At 49.9% G+C, this 17180-nt stretch overlaps 1 protein-coding gene across 2 annotated transcripts; it reads right to left on the bottom strand.

The window, feature by feature from the left end:
- Positions 1-1673: 1673 nt before the first annotated feature.
- PIPOX (pipecolic acid and sarcosine oxidase) lies at positions 1674-12886 on the bottom strand. Of its 2 annotated transcripts, XM_063146577.1 has the most exons (8): positions 12649-12886; positions 11754-11902; positions 10927-11140; positions 9484-9666; positions 8356-8508; positions 7247-7408; positions 5502-5577; positions 1674-2548 (listed from the first exon to the last, which is right to left on the bottom strand). In XM_063146577.1, exons 1-8 carry the CDS (start codon positions 12775-12777, stop codon positions 2418-2420), a joined length of 1197 nt encoding a protein of 398 aa, XP_063002647.1. In that variant the 5' UTR covers positions 12778-12886; the 3' UTR covers positions 1674-2417. The 2 variants fall into 2 exon arrangements, with proteins under 2 accessions (XP_063002647.1, XP_063002648.1); XM_063146578.1 differs by lacking the exons at positions 1674-2548; positions 5502-5577 and adding an exon at positions 5899-6466.
- Positions 12887-17180: the final 4294 nt, after the last annotated feature.

Here is a 17180-nt window from a genome sequence, read left to right as displayed (position 1 = left end):
TTGAGACCAGGATTTTTTATTATTTTATAAAAACCCTTTCTACCCGGTAAATTAGCCCACAAGCACTGTTGACTTCTCTCCCCCCCCCCCCCCAAGAAAAGGTGGGAGAGGTTTAAGATCAAGCAAACCCCCGAACCATCTCACAATGGGGCCGGCCCTACGTTGGAGTCAAGGAAGCCAGCTGCCACAGGCAGCAGATCTGGGGTGTAAATAGGTTGGTAAAATGTGTTTGTCATGTAATCCATCATTCTGCATTTTTCCGTGTGGGTGAAGGGGGTTGGGGGGACTTTGGATCCCTTGCCTCTGGTGCCCAAATCGCTTGAGCTGACCCTACCCACCCCCCAAATGACGGAAGGTGGGTTTGGGAAGGGTCGGATGCTTCGCCCCTCACCACTGTGCTTCGGTCGGTCGGGCTCTCCGCTTGTCTCAGAAACAGGCACGGATTATTATTATTATTATTATTATTATTATTATTATTATTATTATTATTTTGGGTGGGTGGGTTGCCCCTTCTCATGCAGGGCTGCTGAGATGCAGGACACAGATTTATGCAAATAAACGGGATCTTTGCCATTACCATAACTTTCAATAATTAATGAGAACAGCTCCAGGGCTCCAATTCTTTCCTCTTCATCTGCATATTTATTAAGGCCTATAAATGATTCAAGCCCACCCCTCTCCCCGAAACTGCCTCGGACACGTCAGCCTCCTTCACACACAGTCCCTCCCCAAAGAACCACCTCCTGGTGATTTCCTGATGACCTATTAATTTTGCTTAAAGCAAAAGAGAAGGCAGATGCAAGCAAGTCCTTGCGGCAATGAGAAATGTGCCTCCCCACTTCTACTTTCGTCTACTACCCAGGCAATTTCCTTGACCGGTCAGATGCCTCTCCGAATTTCCCTGTAATTTGGCTTTAGGTGGCAAATGAAGAGTGTGTGAAATCTCGCCCTCCTCCCACTCCCAAACAATCATGCTAGTTTTCTCTAATGGCTTTTGGGATTTCTCCCCACCCCAATTTCTATGGACCTGTGCAAGGATCTCTGGATTCGCTTTAAATAAGGGATATACAAACATCCCCACAAAGAAACGGCACTTAATGCTTTGGACTTCCAACAGAATTGCTCAATCTCACCTGCCCCCAGAAATCTCCAAATTTCACACTGAATTTGGATTGAGATCAAATTCAGTGTTAACTGAAGGTGGAGGCTTCAAAGGGGTGGCCCCTTTTATCTCCTTGAGGCTGCTTATCTCTTAGCTCAGACAGGGAAGTAGTGGGGTTGATGGGAGTTGTAGTCCAGCACATCCGGATAGCATCAGGCTGGGGAAGGATGATTCTCGGGAAAGGTTTATGACGTTCGAGGGAACGGGAAGCCGTCCAGCCATCCACCAACGGGCACCACTGTCTCTTGGCGGTTGTGAGATTCCTCCACCCGACCCGAATTTCTTTGGCACAGCGCTCAGAAGTGGGCACCTCCCCCACTCCCCGGCCCGGAGCCATGAAGCCGGCGTGGCAGTAATGCGCCTCTATTAAGCTAAGCTATCTAATGATAATAAAATGGCACATTTAACTTTAAAACATTTTGCTCGACGCTGTGAAGTGTGCAGTGAGGGTTGGAAGTAGAAGGGGGGCTGAGGATGCTTCGCCTCGTCCTTTCCATTTATTTATTTTTAAATGAATTCAAAGTTAAACGGCTTTGAGAGAGTTTATTGTGTTACTTCGAGCAGCAGTAACGGGACGGAGACGTTGAGGTTGCAGGGAAGATGCCCCACCCCATAACATTTTGTGAATGGCTTTAAGGCTGTTGTGCTTCAAAACTAAATCTGGAAGCCCTCCAGAGTTTCAGGAAGGGTGATGGGACTTGTTGTCTGATACTAGGTTGGGCTAGATGACCCCTGGGTTCCCTCTCTGAGTTTGTGACCCTCTTCTCTCAATCATCAGCCCCATGGGGTCCATTCAGTCCCTAAAGAAGGTAGTCGGCCGGAGTGAAGAGCAGGTCGTAGGTGGCTGAAGCCGTAGAGCCAGTTCAGAGAGAGAGAGCATGGAAGGATGTTTGCCTCGTTCATGGTCCTAGTCCCATCCCACGGCCATTGGTCATTTTATAGGAACGGAAAGGAGGACAGGGCTCCTGTATCTTTAAGAGTTGCATTGAAAAGGGAATTTCAGCAGGTGTCCTTTGTATATAGGGAGAACTTGGTGAAATTCTCTCTTCGTCACACCAGTTAAAGCTGTAGGTGCCCTGCCCTCTTTTGTATCTGGTCACTCTAGTATAGCTCCTGCAGCTTTAACTGCTGTGATGAAGAGGGAATTTCACCAGGTTCCCCATATATACAAAGGACACCTGCTGAAATGCCCTTTTCAATGCAACTCTTAAAGATACAGGAGCCCTGTCCTCCTTTCCATAGGGTCACCCTACGTTTACAAGGGTGCTTTCGGCACAGCCGGGAAGCGGCTGATCTGAAACGGTGACAGGTTGTAAGCAGGCTCTTCGCCCAGGCTCAGCTCGCAAAGGATCTTGCCAATGACGGGCGCAAATTTGAACCCGTGTCCTGCGGAAGAGACAGAAAGAAAACCCAGTGTTGGTCCCTCCTCCAACCTCATCTTCTTATGTACTCTGGATTTTAGGAAAGCTGATTTTAATAAACTCAGAACTATGATAAGTAAGGTCCCGTGGCAAGGGAGCCTAATGAGAAAAGGAGTGCAGGATGGGTGGGAGTATTTAAAAAAGGAAATTTTAACGGCACAGTTACAAACAATTCCAACAAGGAGAAAAGATAGAAGACAACAGAGGAAACCAATGTGGCTCCACAAAAAGCTTAGAGATGACCTGAAAACAAAAAGGGATACATATAGGAAGTGGAAGGAAGGCCAGGCTACAAAAGAAGAGTACAGACAGGTGGCGCAGAAGTGCCGAAAATGGCGTCAGGAAGGCTAAAGCTCAGAATGAGCTGAGATTAGCGAGGGATGCTAAAAGCAATAAAAAGGCTTTCTTCAGATACGTGAGTAGTAAAAGACAGAGGAAAGAAAAGGTGGTTCAACTGCTTAATGAGGATGGCAAATTGATAACAGACGACAAAGAAAAGGCTGAAGTGCTCAATTCCTACTTTGCCTCGGTCTTCTCCCAAAAGCAGGTCTATGACCCCCCTGGAAAAAGTGAAGCAGAAGTTGAGGGGGCAGGATTGCAGTTTGAGATTGATAAACAAATGGTCAAAGAACACCTAATTTCCTTGAATGAGTTTAAATCTCCAGGGCCCGATGAACTGCATCCTAGAGTAATGAAGGAGCTAGAAGAACTCTCAGAACCTTTGTCTATTATCTTTGCAAAATCATGGAAGACAGGTGAGGTGCCGGACGACTGGAGGAGGGCTAACGTTGTCCCTATCTTCAAAAAGGGCAAAAAGGAGGAACCTGGGAACTACACACCAGTCAGTCTGACATCCATCCCTGGGAAAATTCTGGAGCAGATTATAAAGAAGTCAATCTGTAAACACCTTGAAATCAATGCAGTGATTACTAGAAGCCAACATGGATTTGTCAGGAACAAATCCTGTCAGACTAATTTGATCTCATTTTTTGATAGGATAACCTCCCTTGACTGTGGGAATGCTGTGGACGTCATATATCTTGACTTCAGCAAAGCTTTTGACAAAGTACCACATGACATTCTGATTAACAAACTAGCTAAAAGTGGGCTAGATGGAACAACTATTAGGTGGATTCACAGTTGGCTACAGAATCGGACACAAAGAGTACTTATCAATGGAACCTTCTCAAACTGGGGTGAGGCAACGAGTGGGGTGCCGCAGGGCTCAGTCCTGGGCCCAGTGCTCTTCAACATTTTTGTTAATGATTTGGATGAAGAGGTGCAGGGAACGCTGATCAAATTTGCAGATGACACAAAATTGGGTGGGATAGCTAATACCCTGGAAGACAGAAACAAACTTCAAAGTGATCTTGATAGGCTGGAGTGCTGGGCTGAAAACAACAGAATGAAATTTAAGGGGGATAAATGCCAAGTTCTACATTTAGGGAATAGAAACCAAATGCACAGTTACAAGATGGGGGACACTTGGCTCAGCAATACTACAAACGAGAAGGATCTTGGAATTGTTGTAGATCGCAAGCTGAATATGAGCCAACAGTGCAATATGGCTGCAAGAAAGGCCAATGCTATTTTGGGCTGCATTAATAGAAGTATAGCTTCCAAATCACGTGAGGTACTGGTTCCTCTCTATTCGGCCCTGGTTAGGCCTCATCTAGAGTATTGTGCAACCAGGATGATCAGAGGTCTGGAAACAAAGCCCTATGAAGAGAGACTGAAAGAACTGGGCATGTTTAGCCTGGAGAAGAGAAGATTGAGGGGAGACATGATAGCACTCTTCAAATACTTAAAAGGTGGTCACACAGAGGAGGGCCAGGATCTCTTCTCGATCCTCCCAGAGTGCAGGACACGGAATAACGGGCTCAAGTTAAAGGAAGCCAGATTCCGTCTGGACATCAGGAAAAACTTCCTGACTGTTAGAGCAGTGCGACGGTGGAATCAGTTACCTAGGGAGGTTGTGGGCTCTCCCACACTAGAGGCCTTCAAGAGGCAGCTGGACAACCATCTGTCAGGGATGCTTTAGGGTGGATTCCTGCCTTGAGCAGGGGGTTGGACTCGATGGCCTTGTAGGCCCCTTCCAACTCTGCTATTCTATGATTCTATGTTCTTAAGTATTAGCAAGAACCTGTAGGGATGAGCTCTTCTGGAACAGCTCCCAAATCCACCCAGCCCTCTATCTTGCCTCCCAAAGCAGCCCATGAGATGCTCGCGTGGAAGTCCACACCCCCTCCCATTCCTTTCCCTCAGCAAACTAGTGCTCAGGGCTGGACTTCCTCCAAAACTGGAGTTTCCACACATAAACAGGCAAATTTCTCCATTTTGGTTTCTCTTGGTTTCTCATTTTTCCAATCCTAAATTTGGTTTGCCCTGAACTTTGTGTGTGTGGGTGGGGGGGGAAGTTGCATGAAACCTGATACATATTTGTGTGCAATGACAACATACAATTTGGCCTAATGAACACATTTTTGGCAAGCAACTTCCCTAATAGGATGCAAAAAAATAAATATTTTTTTTTGTATGCATTTTCCTGTGCGCTTCGTGCCTTGGTTGGAAAGTTTGAAATTAGCTAAATCGGTCCTCGAATGCGAACCCAATGATTTTCTCCTTCCCTGCTTCCTTCTCTTGTCCTGTCAGGTTTTGGGAAATCTTGTCTGCTTCTAGCTGAATGGAACAAATATGCTGCGTACCAGGTTTCGTTATTTGCAATGGCTGCTTTTAAAATTGGGCAGAATTATGTTTAATTCTCTATCTAAGTGATGGATATTGTTTGTTTGACCTATTGTGGATTCGTTTGGGTTTCCTCCTTTTCCCTCTTCTGTTTTGCGATGCCCCCTTAGTTTTAAGCAAATAGAGATTGAACAGAGGTTCCTCCCCCCCCCCCCCCCGCCAAACGCACTTACCCGAAAACCCGGCTCCAATTATGACATTACTAAAACGCGGGTGCCGGTCTAACACAAAGTCCTCGTCTGGGGTGTTCTGCAATGATGATAAGGCAAGAGGCGGAGGGGAAAGAGAAGAAAACAAGAGTTGTGTTCTGGCATTTATTTTTAGATTTTGCAGCAGGCGTCAGACAATGTATTTATTTCTTAAGAAGGGCCCTGATGCTGGATCAGACCAAGGGTCCATCTGGTCCAGCACTCTGTTCACACAGTGGCCACAGCAGCCATTGGTCAGGGATGAACAAGCAGGACACGGTGCAACAGCACCCTCCCACCCATGTTCCCCAGCAACTGGTGCACATAGGCTTACAGCCCAGGATACTGGAGATAGCACACAACCATCAGGGCTAGTTGTATTCATTGGTTTATTGGATTTGCATACAGCAGGGCTGGCTAATGCCAGTATACAGCTCAGTAGAAGGAGGGATTTGAGCAGAGGCACCTGGGCCAGTATGAGGAGGGGCTATCTGGAGCCCCTTGGAGATCTGGATTTATCCTCCAAGCAGGCGTGAGGTCCCATTGCCCTGAGCTACAGGCTCCAGAGCAGAGCCAATTCCACCCAAGCCTGATGTTTCCATCCAGCATTCTGGTGGCCCAAGGCTCCTCTCCCAGTCCCTCCCCGCCTGTCTTCTCTGTAGAGCTCCCTTCCCAAACTGTTTGGGGGGCTCAAAGACCCCCCCATTTCTCTTTGCATCTTCCATCTGGCTCCTTCCAGGTAAGAGAGGGCTTCCTTTTGTTTCGGGCTGGCTACTCTTGTCTGGAGGCCCTGTCTTCTCCAAGGTAGACGGCTTCTTGAATATGGCGGCTCCACTTAGCTAGCATGGCTAAGAGCCCTCTCCTCCTCCTCCTCCTCCTCCTCCTCCTCCTGCTTTTTTGTCTGTTCCCCGTTTTCAAAAGCTCTCTGAGCTGACGGCAATCACTCCATCCTGTGGAAACGAGGCCCGGGAGTTAATTACCCGGCGTTTGAAGGAGTGCTTTTTTCATCAGTCCAGGCAGAGCCTCCCGTCAATCTGTTTTCACAGGGCGCTCCGAGTTTGAGTAAGCTGGAAGGCTAGCGATTTTCATCTCGAGGTTGCTTTGAACAGTGGCGTAGCGGGCAGAAATCCAGCCGGTGGAGCCATCTTCCGTTACGGCGTCTCCGTTGTTAACTTGTTTGCTCTAAATGTGCGGCTCTTGTACCAGGGATGCACAACCTCCGGTCCAGCATTCTGGGATCCTGGTCCAGCATTCAGAGAAAGCCACGTCCCTCCCTCCCCTCCCCCCCAGCACCCATTTTCAGGTGGTTCCCTGACTTTGGTGCAGTTTTTCTCCTGTTCCAAACACTTGAATTGCTTCTCCTCTATCTTCATTACTGGCAGAAAGAGCGCCAAGCTAAACCATGCTGGCATTTTTGGACATTTTGGCCATGCCCCTTTCCCCCTCGGCTCCTCCTACCACTGGTATTCGTGACCCACCCACCCCTGAGTGCTGAGCTGGATTTGAATGGTTCCTGTGTAACAAAAAACTGGCATTTCTAAGCCGGCAGAGTTAAATGCCCTTGGATAGGAGCCTTGAAATTTCAGGGCCTTCAAAACCCCTGTCATAATGCAGCATTCCCCTGGGGGATGCTGGGAGTTGCAGTCCAACCCATTTGGAGGGTGCCGTGTCGGGGAAAGCTGCCGTGGGATTTTGCCACCCCACCGAATCACATTCTACCCCCTTCTTACCGTGTATAAGCAGCGTTCCTGCAAGGCCGGCTCAGGATGCAGCCCAGGCAGGTACTGGCTTACAAAATCCCGCAAGATCTGTATGTCGGGGACCTGGGGAGAGGCCCTGTCCATCTGGTCAGGCTTGTCGGGATCCACTGGAGAGCCGTAGTGATAGCAGATCTGAGGAGGGAATAGAGAGTCAGGCCGTAGCTCAGTGATAGAGCCCACACTTTGCAGGCAGAAGTTCCCCAGTGCCTCTCATTAAGCCTGGGGAAATCTTCCTCTGAAGCCCTGGAGAGCAGCTTCCGGTCAACGTAGCCCAGGGGCAGGAAAACTGGCGTTGTTGTACTGCAAGTCCCGGCATTCCTCGCCATTGGCTATGCTGATCGGGGATGATGGGTGTGGCACTCCAAGTGTAGAGGATCATGAGCTAGGTGGCTCCAGAGAAAGCAGTTTCCTAAACTACCATTTAAATAAATGACTTATACCATGAGGACTAGAATTTTACTTTGCCACCAGTCAATGGCAGAACTCCTGTTTCGTGTGAATTGCTCAGGGATTTTGTTATAGTTAGTAGTCTATAAATATTTATTTATTTATTTATTTATTACATTTCTATACCGCCCAATTCACAAAAATTAAAAACATTCAAAGTATAAAACAACAGTATAAAACCATAATATAAAATACAATATAAAAGCTCAACCAGATAAAAACAGCAGCAATGCAAAATTACAAATTTAAATATCACTAAATACATACATTTGTAGGCAAAAGCTCTCCGGTTCGTTCCCCGGCAGCATCTTTGACTCGAGCAGGAAAAGAATCCTGCTGGAAACCTTGGAGAGCTATGGCTGCTGCCAACCAGTGTTGACAATATTGGCCTAGATGGATTTGGGGTAAGGCAGCTTCTGGCATAGCAGGCTGAGCCAACTCAGGGGGCTACCAGTTCCCCCCCCCCCCAGTGGTCCAGAGGAACCCCTACGAAGGGTGGGTGTGTTGGTGCCAGACCCCATTTCTGCACATTCAGCGTGGAGTCTCATTGCAAGTTTTGCTTCCTCCATCCCTGTTATCCCATTGCCATCTGGCCCTTGCGTGCCCGGCCTGGCCTTTCCCTCCGCTCTCACCTTGACCAGCCCAGGGTATTCGCTGGCTGGAAACCCGTAAACGTGGTGCTTCTCCCCATTGAGGTTGATGCCAAGAAACAGAGGGAGCTGGCCCAGCCGGCCATGGTCGCCGGGGTCTTTGGCCCTCCAGTAGCAGACACTGATCCGCAGGGGCTGGAAGGAAGAAGACCCCCCCCCAATAAAAACAGAAGCTCACCTTGCGTCGATGGGTCTGGCCTTAGGGAGGTGTGGGGAGGCATCTATGCTGTGCTGAGTGGAGGAGGCCCAGTGGTGTGGTGGGCACAGTGCTCGCAGGGTTGAAGTCCCAGGGTTCTTTGATCAGCAGGGACCCTGACATCATCTGCCACCCCCCTCAGACTTCCCCGTTTCCTCGGAGGTTAGCTGCATTCCCCACAGTAGCTGGGGGATGCAGAGTGGTTGAGCAACAATATGTTGTTGAAGAACTGCCCCTGTTGTCATGCAAAATACTTTTGGGGGGTCTCCTGGTCTTGCACGAGCAGTTAAGACCTAATAGGTTTCTGAAAGCCCCTGCTCCTGGTAGAGAGGAAAACAGCAAGAATTCAGGTGGGGGGGTGGGGGGGGAGGTGCATTTCCACCTGTCAGGGAGTCACAAGGAAAACCCAAATGTTCTACCAACAAAGCAGTTCTAGCAGATTTCATCCCCACCCTGCTCTTAGGGTCTTTCAGAGAGGCCATGGGCCTTAACTGCCCATTTGAGAGCATGACACACCCACCCATCCACCCCGGATAGTTTGCATCGCAACAGGGAACAGTATATTTTTGTTGGGAAAACCCATTTCTCCCCGGTTTAAAAACAAACTCTGAGCATGTGCAGTTTTCCATTTTAAGCTCACTTCAATCGTAGCAGCAGCGGGGGTGGGTGGAAATGGAGTTTGCTTCTGCACCTATGCTCTCTAGATGGTCATTTGCGATGGAGGGGGCTGAGGGGGGGCTGGACTTTAACCCCGTTTTCCATAATGAGCTGGAATCCCAATGACAACGTGGTCCACCGCTCTGTCTTCCTTCCCTCACCAAATGCTGCGCAACTCCACTGCTGAACTGATTCCAAACTCTTGCTGCGCCCCCGGGTTGGGGTCTTGGCTCACCCCCGCAGGGCTCGCTGCTTACCTGGAGAGGCAGTGGCAGACCCAGAGGGGCCAGGAGACGGCTGGCCCAGGCTCCCGCTGTGACCACTAGGTGTCGAGCCCGGTACTCCCCTTGGCTGGTTGTCACCGTGACCACAGCCCCGGGAACGATGCGGAGGACTTTCTCGCCATCACGCATGGTCCCTCCGCGGCTTTGGAATTGGTCCTAGCAGGGCAGGGAGTGGGGAGAAAGAGGGTCAGGGCAGCCTCTGTCTCCGAGCGGTGAGGAGTTGGGTTTTGGCCACAGTCTGTGCAACTCCAGCTGTTTCCCTGGAGGGTTGTCTCAGCCGCCCTTCCCAGACTGGGGGCCATCCAGCTGTTTTAGGCCTGCAACCCGCATCTCTGGCTGTTGGCCATGTGAGCTGAGGCTGATGGGAATTGAAGTCCAGACCTCTGGAGGGCACCCCAGCCCCATTGGTCTTTAATGATGTTCGCTTTTGGATTGATGTCACTCCACATCTGTGGTGTTTCACTCCTGTGTTTGGATGTGACCCATTTTGACTTTTGTTTTTTAAATTCTGTCAGTGGCTTTTGGAGGCCTTCAGGTGGAAACGCAGCCTATAAAATAAAGTTCGGCTGAATATAAAGATTATCAGCAGCTCTGAGGACCCCCACCCCAGGTTGTGAGGGGAGGCGCAGTCCTACGAGCTCCTCCCAGGTGGAGAGAAATGAACGCTCCCCTCACTTGAGGGCTGGATGATCAGCGTCTGTTTTCTTCTTCCTGCTAGTTTGGTTGTATGAGTTTTTGCAGTGCCCATGAATATGCAGCGTTACAGCAGAGGCGGGGAAATCTCGCCACCCCACCCTGGCAAGGGATGCATTCCCTCAGGAGTAATCTTTTGGGGGCCTCATGCTGGCCGGGGTGGGCAGGTCGGAACAGAGCCAAACGTGGACAAGGCCAGCCAGCCAGCCAGCCTGCCTTCCTCTGTTTTCCTGCCATTCCCATGTCTCTCTCTCTCTCTCTCTGTTTGTCTTTCTGCCACCCCCTTCTCTCTGTGTGTGTATCTGTCTTTCTGCCACCCTTTTGCTTTCTGGCTCTGTCTGTCTGTCTGCCACCCCCTTCTCTCTCCCCCCTCTTCTTCTGCCACCCCTTCTCTCCCCCTCCCTCGCCACCCCGTGGGTCACCTGGGGAAAGAGCCCGCTCGCCCTCGCCAGAGGTCTGGGCCGCGTGCTTGCAGAGCTGCACTTAGAAACCAGGCCAAGGGTGGCACGGCACGTTGGCCTCCCCGCCTTCTTTTACCTTCGTAAGCAGAACAGACAGGTGCGTCGACCCCCAGGAGCTTACAAACACTGTTTTGACAGCGAGGAAAACAAAAGAGGAGGCCGAGGGGGAAGTAGCAGAAAACAGAAATGAGCGGGGGTGGGGGGGGGATGGAAGAGAGTCAGGAGCCAAACTCATCTCCCCGCCCGTCTATGCCCTTCTTACCTGGACGGCTTTCAATGCCTTGTCGGCATTCAAGACCCCTGCGGTCAAGTCGGACACCGCCATCTCCCCGCCGCACAGGCGGATCCCTGGAAATCGTCGGCCCAAATCTTCAGGGGTGAAGACTTCTCTTGGGACTCTGTTCTGCTCCATGGACTTCCAGAAGTCTTGGAACTCTGGGTTCTCCTGCTGGGCCAGAACCAGCAACGGCGTTGGCCTGCAAAAGAGAGCGTGAGTTGTTGTGCGCAAGAGACACGGGAGGTTCTTGGCCTTTGAGGCTTTATTCATGGATCAAACCCTACTTTGCAGGTTTGATCCCTGGGCATTCCCAGCTTAAGAAAGGACCGGGTACTAGCAGGGAGGATGCTGCCAGTCAGAGCAGACAACACTGGCTGAGACAGACAAAGACTGGCCTGGAAAGAGGCGTTTTCCACCATTCCTCCGGCCCACGATTGCCAAGGATGGAGCCGGCGTTGCCGCGGTAGCGGCTGGGCTAATAAGATGGATGGCCCCATTACGTCTGACCCTGGCGAGATGAAAAATCATTTAGATGCGCATTTCCTTAATGGCCCTTCCTTTATAGAGCCACATAAATTACTGGGAGAATCTGCCTCTCCTCGCTGCGGGGCTGGAGCGTGATTGTGCGTGGATGGACTGGGCTGGGGTGGGGGGAAGAGGCAAGTGGAGAGAGAGGGGAGGAGGAGGAATTTTGGATCGAAAATTAGCAGAAGGGACCCTGTGTGTTTGGGGGGGGGGGTGTTACTGTGATTTTTGAGGAAGGGGGCACAGCTCAGTGAGCGTTTCCCAAGCCTGTCCTCCAGATCGCTCACCTGTAGAGTTTGGCTTCGGACTCCGCCTCCAGCTCTGCCCAGAGAAGGTAGGCCTCTGCCACCATGGCCGTGTAATAGTCCTGTGGGTAGGCGCTGCGGATGATGCGGCTGTGGCCGTGGGAACTGCCTCGGCTGTGGGGCAGAGGGAACTGGAGAGGAAGAAGAAACAGGGTTGGATACACGTGGATTCAAAGCCAGACATTTAAGCACTCAGAGCCCTAGATGGACAAATCCATTGAGATGGAGAATCCCCCACCCCCTTTGCTCATAATACTAGAACCCAAGCTGAACAGTGGGAGATTCAGGAAAGATAAAAAGGACTTCTTCACACAGCACAGAGATAAACTGTGGAATTCACTTCCGCAAGATGTAGTGACGGCCACCAATTCGGAAGTCTTTAAAAGGGTGGGGTGGGTGGGTGGATAAATTCCTGGACGAGAAGGCCATCAATGGCTACTAGCCCTGATGGCTATGTGCTTCCTCCAGGATCAGAGGCAGAAAGCCTGTGTGCCCCAGTTGCTGGGGAACATGGGTGGGAGGGTGCTGCTGCACCGTGTCCTGCTTGTGGCTGACGGCTGGTGGGCCCCTGTGTGAACAGAGCGCTGGACTAGATGGACCCTCGCTTGGATCCAGCATCAGGGCTCTTCTGAGGTTCTTCTGCATTCTGATCAAACCTGCATAGAAACAAAATCCTCACCAAGCCTTAATCCTGCCATGTTCTTGTCTAACCACTCCGGGGACATTCCTCTTTGCAAAGCAATTCTCCCTATCTAGAGCAACTCCCCCCTCCCCCAACTGAAACATTCAGGGGAAATGGGGAGAGAACAGGACGGATCCCCCCCCCCTTCCATTGGGGCGGGAGCTGCACTTTGGAGGGAGACGTGGACGCTGGCACCTGCTCCAGTAGAAGTGTCCTCCGCTGCCGCTTGGCCAGGTGGTAGGCGGCGAAGGAGCCCTGGATTCCAGCTCCCACCACGATGGCATCGTAGAGCTGGCTGGGGTCACTTTTCTCTTTGCCCGCCATGGCTGATCCTGCTTCTCTGCAGCAGAGTTGGGAAAGGAGTCAGAATCCGCCCTTTGGACTCTCACATTTGCCAGGAGTGGTTCGTCTTGGACTTTGACTCTCCTTTCTAAACCTTGGATGGAAGAGAGCAGGCCCAGTTCCAGGCGTTGCTTTTGCTGACATTCGGAAAGGGGCCGGGCTCTGAAGAGGTTTGGGGGGGGGGGAGGCAGCGAGGGCTGGAATTTAGGGCCAACGTCCAGAGACCCTGAGGCCGGCCAGGGGCCCCAAATGACAACCCAGAGAGCGCCCGGGGATGAGGGCAGCACCAGCAGCCTCCCTTTTATTCCTGTGAGTCCTGACGGTGCTGTGAGTTTAGTGAACGGAAGGTGCAAAATGGCACATGCTCAGAGTTCTGTTTTCTGTCATTTTAAAACAGGGTTGGCGACGCATTTTCTAACACACCTTGAGGACAGAAACCTGATGTGCGAGAGACAGTGTGGGGTAGTGGACACCCTCCAGATGTCTCGGCCTTCAACTTTCATCACCCCCAGGCACCATGGCCAACAGTCAGGAATGCCAGGAAGTGTAGTCTAAAACAGGTGGAGAAGGCTGAGTTAGAATGTCGGACCGACGCTGGGGAGTGCTGAGTTCAAATCCTTGCCCAGCCATGAAGCTCATTGGATGATCTTGGGCGAGTCATCATTTCTCAGCCTAACCAACCTCACAAGGTTGCTGTGTGGATAGAATAGGGATCGTATGCCAACTTTGAGCTGCTTGGAGGAAAGGTGGAATAGAATTAAGAAAATTAAGGTGAGATGCAACTAAAGTTGTATGGATTTTGTGAAATCTATTCCATCAGAAATTGTTATACTAAAGATCCCCTGCTAAAAGTCACTGGTGACACAGCTGGCAGTTTGGAGTGTTATAATGTCCTTATAGTATTTATTCTAAGACAGTTTTATAACCCCCAGAAGAAGGCTTTAAAATACAAATAAGCTGAAACGCGTTGGGCTTTTTAAAAATAAAATATTTGTTTTGGCATCCTGAGACATTTCTCTTCTATTCATATGTTTAAACTTGTGAATATTATTAGCGTTAAAGAGAGCAGACAGGGAAATAAAAGTTTAATTGAAAGGGGGCCTATTTCTGTGAGAATTTGGGAAAATAAAGTACAGGATCAGGTGCAAAGCCGTGGCGCGTTAGGAGCGTCGTAAAAAGGAAAAGGTTATGTAAAGTCATTGGGCAAAATAAGCAATTATTAACTGGCTGGGATAAGACTGTGAATGGCAGCGCAATGGAAACGTTCTGACCGTTGGCCGGGTTGCCTGGGGCTGATGCACGTTAAAGGCTGAAACGTCTAGAGTCCAGACTCCAAACCTTTCACCAGACTTGGCTCTGGCACATCAGGTTTCCGTTCTCAAGGAGACTACAATCTAAATTGGGGGAGAGCCACCATTCTTGCTGCCGTGAGCTGCCTGCTTTTTATTAAAAATGATGACACCATTTCTTCTTGGCGGCTGGGGTCACTTCGGAGCAAGTGGAGCAGAGAATGCCGGCCTAGATGGACCCTGAAAGTCAAATCCAGCGGAATGCTCTGGATCCCTGGAGCAAGGAAACAGCCCAGGCCTATGGACTCTGGATCTGTTGGCACACAGGGGCTGGTTGCAGGTGAAGGGGGGTGGGAATGAGGAGACGTGGCTCTCGGCTGTGTGCTGACCCTGGCCTTACGAGGCGGTTGTAGCCTTCCGGTCCTCCTGGCCTCTTTGAAATGTGGCTCCCAGCAGAGAGACGTTATTGCTTGAGACATTAGGGTGTGCCTGGGCACACCCCTTGCGCACGCCTATGTCCCCACTCCATCGTCTGCCATGTCGACGCTTGTCCTCGCCTGGTCCTGCAGCCCCATCGGTTAAATACCTCCATTCCAGCTCTGGGGACCATTCCCTCCCCCCGAGTTTGTACCAGCAATGCTTCCAAGTGGAGTGAAACAGGTGCCAAGCAATTGCTGCTTCAGAGCCGCTGCCAATGCAAAAGAAGCGGAAGCCCGTTGCTTCTTTGCTTCGGCTCAACATAAGTTGCAGCAAGGGGATGCCAATCCAGGTGCCCAGTTGCCACGGGCAACTGGCTTGCTGAAGAGGAAGAGTTTCTGTCTCTTCCCCGGTTTGCAGCACATGGTTTGCGATTGCCTCCATCTTTTTTACTTTCATCAGGTGAGGCTGTGGATGTGCTAAATCAGTGCTTGGCTGTGACAATGGACTGGATGAAGGGTAATAAACTGGAATCCTGACAAGACGGAGATGCTGTTAGTGGGTGGTTCTTCTGACCAGATGGAGGGTGTTCAACCTTTGGATGGAGTTGCACTTCCTCTGAAGGTTCAGGTTCATAGTTCGGAGTTCTCGTAGGACCATCTCTGTCACATGAGGATCAGCTGGCCTCCGTGGCACAGAGTGCCTTCTGCCAGCTTTGATTGGTGGCCCAGCTGTGCCCCTATCTCTGCAGGGATAGCTTGGCTTCATTTGCCTATGCTCTGGTAACCTCCAATTTAGATTACTACAACATGCAACATGTAGGGCTGTCCTTGAAGACGGTTCAGAAGCTGCAGCTTGTGCAGAATGAAGCAGCCAGATTGATGACGGGGAACAGGAGGTCCAAATGAATAACACTGATTCCGGCCTGCTTGCACCAGATTTGGAGAGCTCCTTTAGAGTTCTGGCTCTTTCTGACTGAAAACAAGACTGGATTCATAAGCCCACTGAAATGGGAGCTGCCAGCCTACACTGCCTGGTCTGATTCAGAATCGGTCCCTGGTTCCAGAGTTGTAGGGCCCACAGTGGCACTTGGTCTAGGTCCAACACGGCTTCTAGCAATCTCCCTTCACAACCACAAACAAGAGGGATTTTTGGGAGGTCACACAGACCAAATTCCCCCCTCAAATCTCATGACAGTATTTTATGGAAAGATGAATCATGGCAACGATCCCTTCTGGGTGACGATTCCAATTTAAGGTCACAATTAAATGGAAAGAGATGGGAGGGCGGTAGATGAACCGTATAATTTTGTGTTATTTTTTGGAACAACAGCAAGCACCTTGATGCATTGGGTGTCAAAGTGGAAGTTTTAGAGGGCGATTTGCATAACGAGGGAATAACAAATAACCAATGAAACACCACGGCGTGGAAATGGATATAGAAGGGCGTCTGTTACAATGACTTATAGAATCTTAAATTCAAGGGAATGATATAATTTGTCACATTATCTATCTTTTTGTTTAAGGCACGGGGGATAAACCAAGAATTTGAGCTTTGGCGGTAAACAGATTAAACGGCGGCATTAAGAGAGAGACACACACACAAAAGTAACAATAAGCACCTAATTCTCAAAGAAGAAAGGCGAAAATTCAATTTTCCGGAGGAGAAGGATTAACGTTTGTGACTCAAAACGTTCAATAAAAGCAACGCCGATGTTTCTTGAAGATGAGAGGGGCCATTACCATTAATGCCAATTCTAGATTTGGAATAGGGGTGGAAGATATGTGCGATTTGAGGGAGATTAGATTTCAAGAACGCGTTGCCTCATCAGCCCTGTATGGCCCCATAATCACAGTCCAGGTCAATTGCGCGCCTCTTCCTTTTCTTTTTTTAAAGAAAAGAAAAGAATCTGATGCACTTTGCTGAAGCGGAAATTATTATGGGAGATTATTTCTATGGAGCAATGAGCTGAAAGAAAGACTGAGAAAATCTGATTCCTTGATTAGAGATCGTTAGATTTCAGAATTAGGACAATTTAGCCTGACCCCACTTTCTTCCGATCACTGGCCATTTGGCGATTTCTGGGCATTTTGTATAGTTTTCTGCCTGTTCTAAATAATCCGTCCCACCTCTCCTTCTGGATTGAGGCAGGGAAAAACACAAAATACTATAAAATACATAAAACTGATTAAAAACATATAAAACTAATGCATTATTAAAATAACAGCCAGACATCTTAAAATTAAAGCAGCAGTTTCTGCAGCTGAAACTCTCCCCACGGCCTGAGTTCGATCCCAGCGGAAGCTGGTTTCAGGCAGCTGGCTCAGGTCGACTCAGCCTTCCATCCTTCTGAGGTCGGTAAAATGAGTACCCAGTTAGCTGGGGGAAAGGTAATCACGGCCGGGGAAGGCAATGGCAAACCACCCCGCTATAAGGCCTGCCAAGAAAACGTCAGCGAAAGCTGGCGTCCCTCCAAGAGTCAGTAATGACTCAGTGCTTGCACCAGAACAGAGGCTGAAATACCCCCCCAAGGCTGGCACTGAGTGCTTTAAGTGAAAACATGCTGGGATTTGGGGGTGTTTTGCTCCTCCCCTTTTCCTCTTTGGCTCCACCCACCACAGGAATGCCCCCTCTCCCCCCCTCCCCCAGTGAAATAGAATTCGCCCCTCAGTCTAGATG

This window comes from Elgaria multicarinata, chromosome 22 (assembly GCF_023053635.1).
Source record: "Elgaria multicarinata webbii isolate HBS135686 ecotype San Diego chromosome 22, rElgMul1.1.pri, whole genome shotgun sequence".
Taxonomy (NCBI): Eukaryota; Metazoa; Chordata; class Lepidosauria; order Squamata; family Anguidae; genus Elgaria; species Elgaria multicarinata.
Note: the sequence above shows the minus strand (reverse complement) of the source record. Positions and strands in the feature narration are given on the sequence as shown.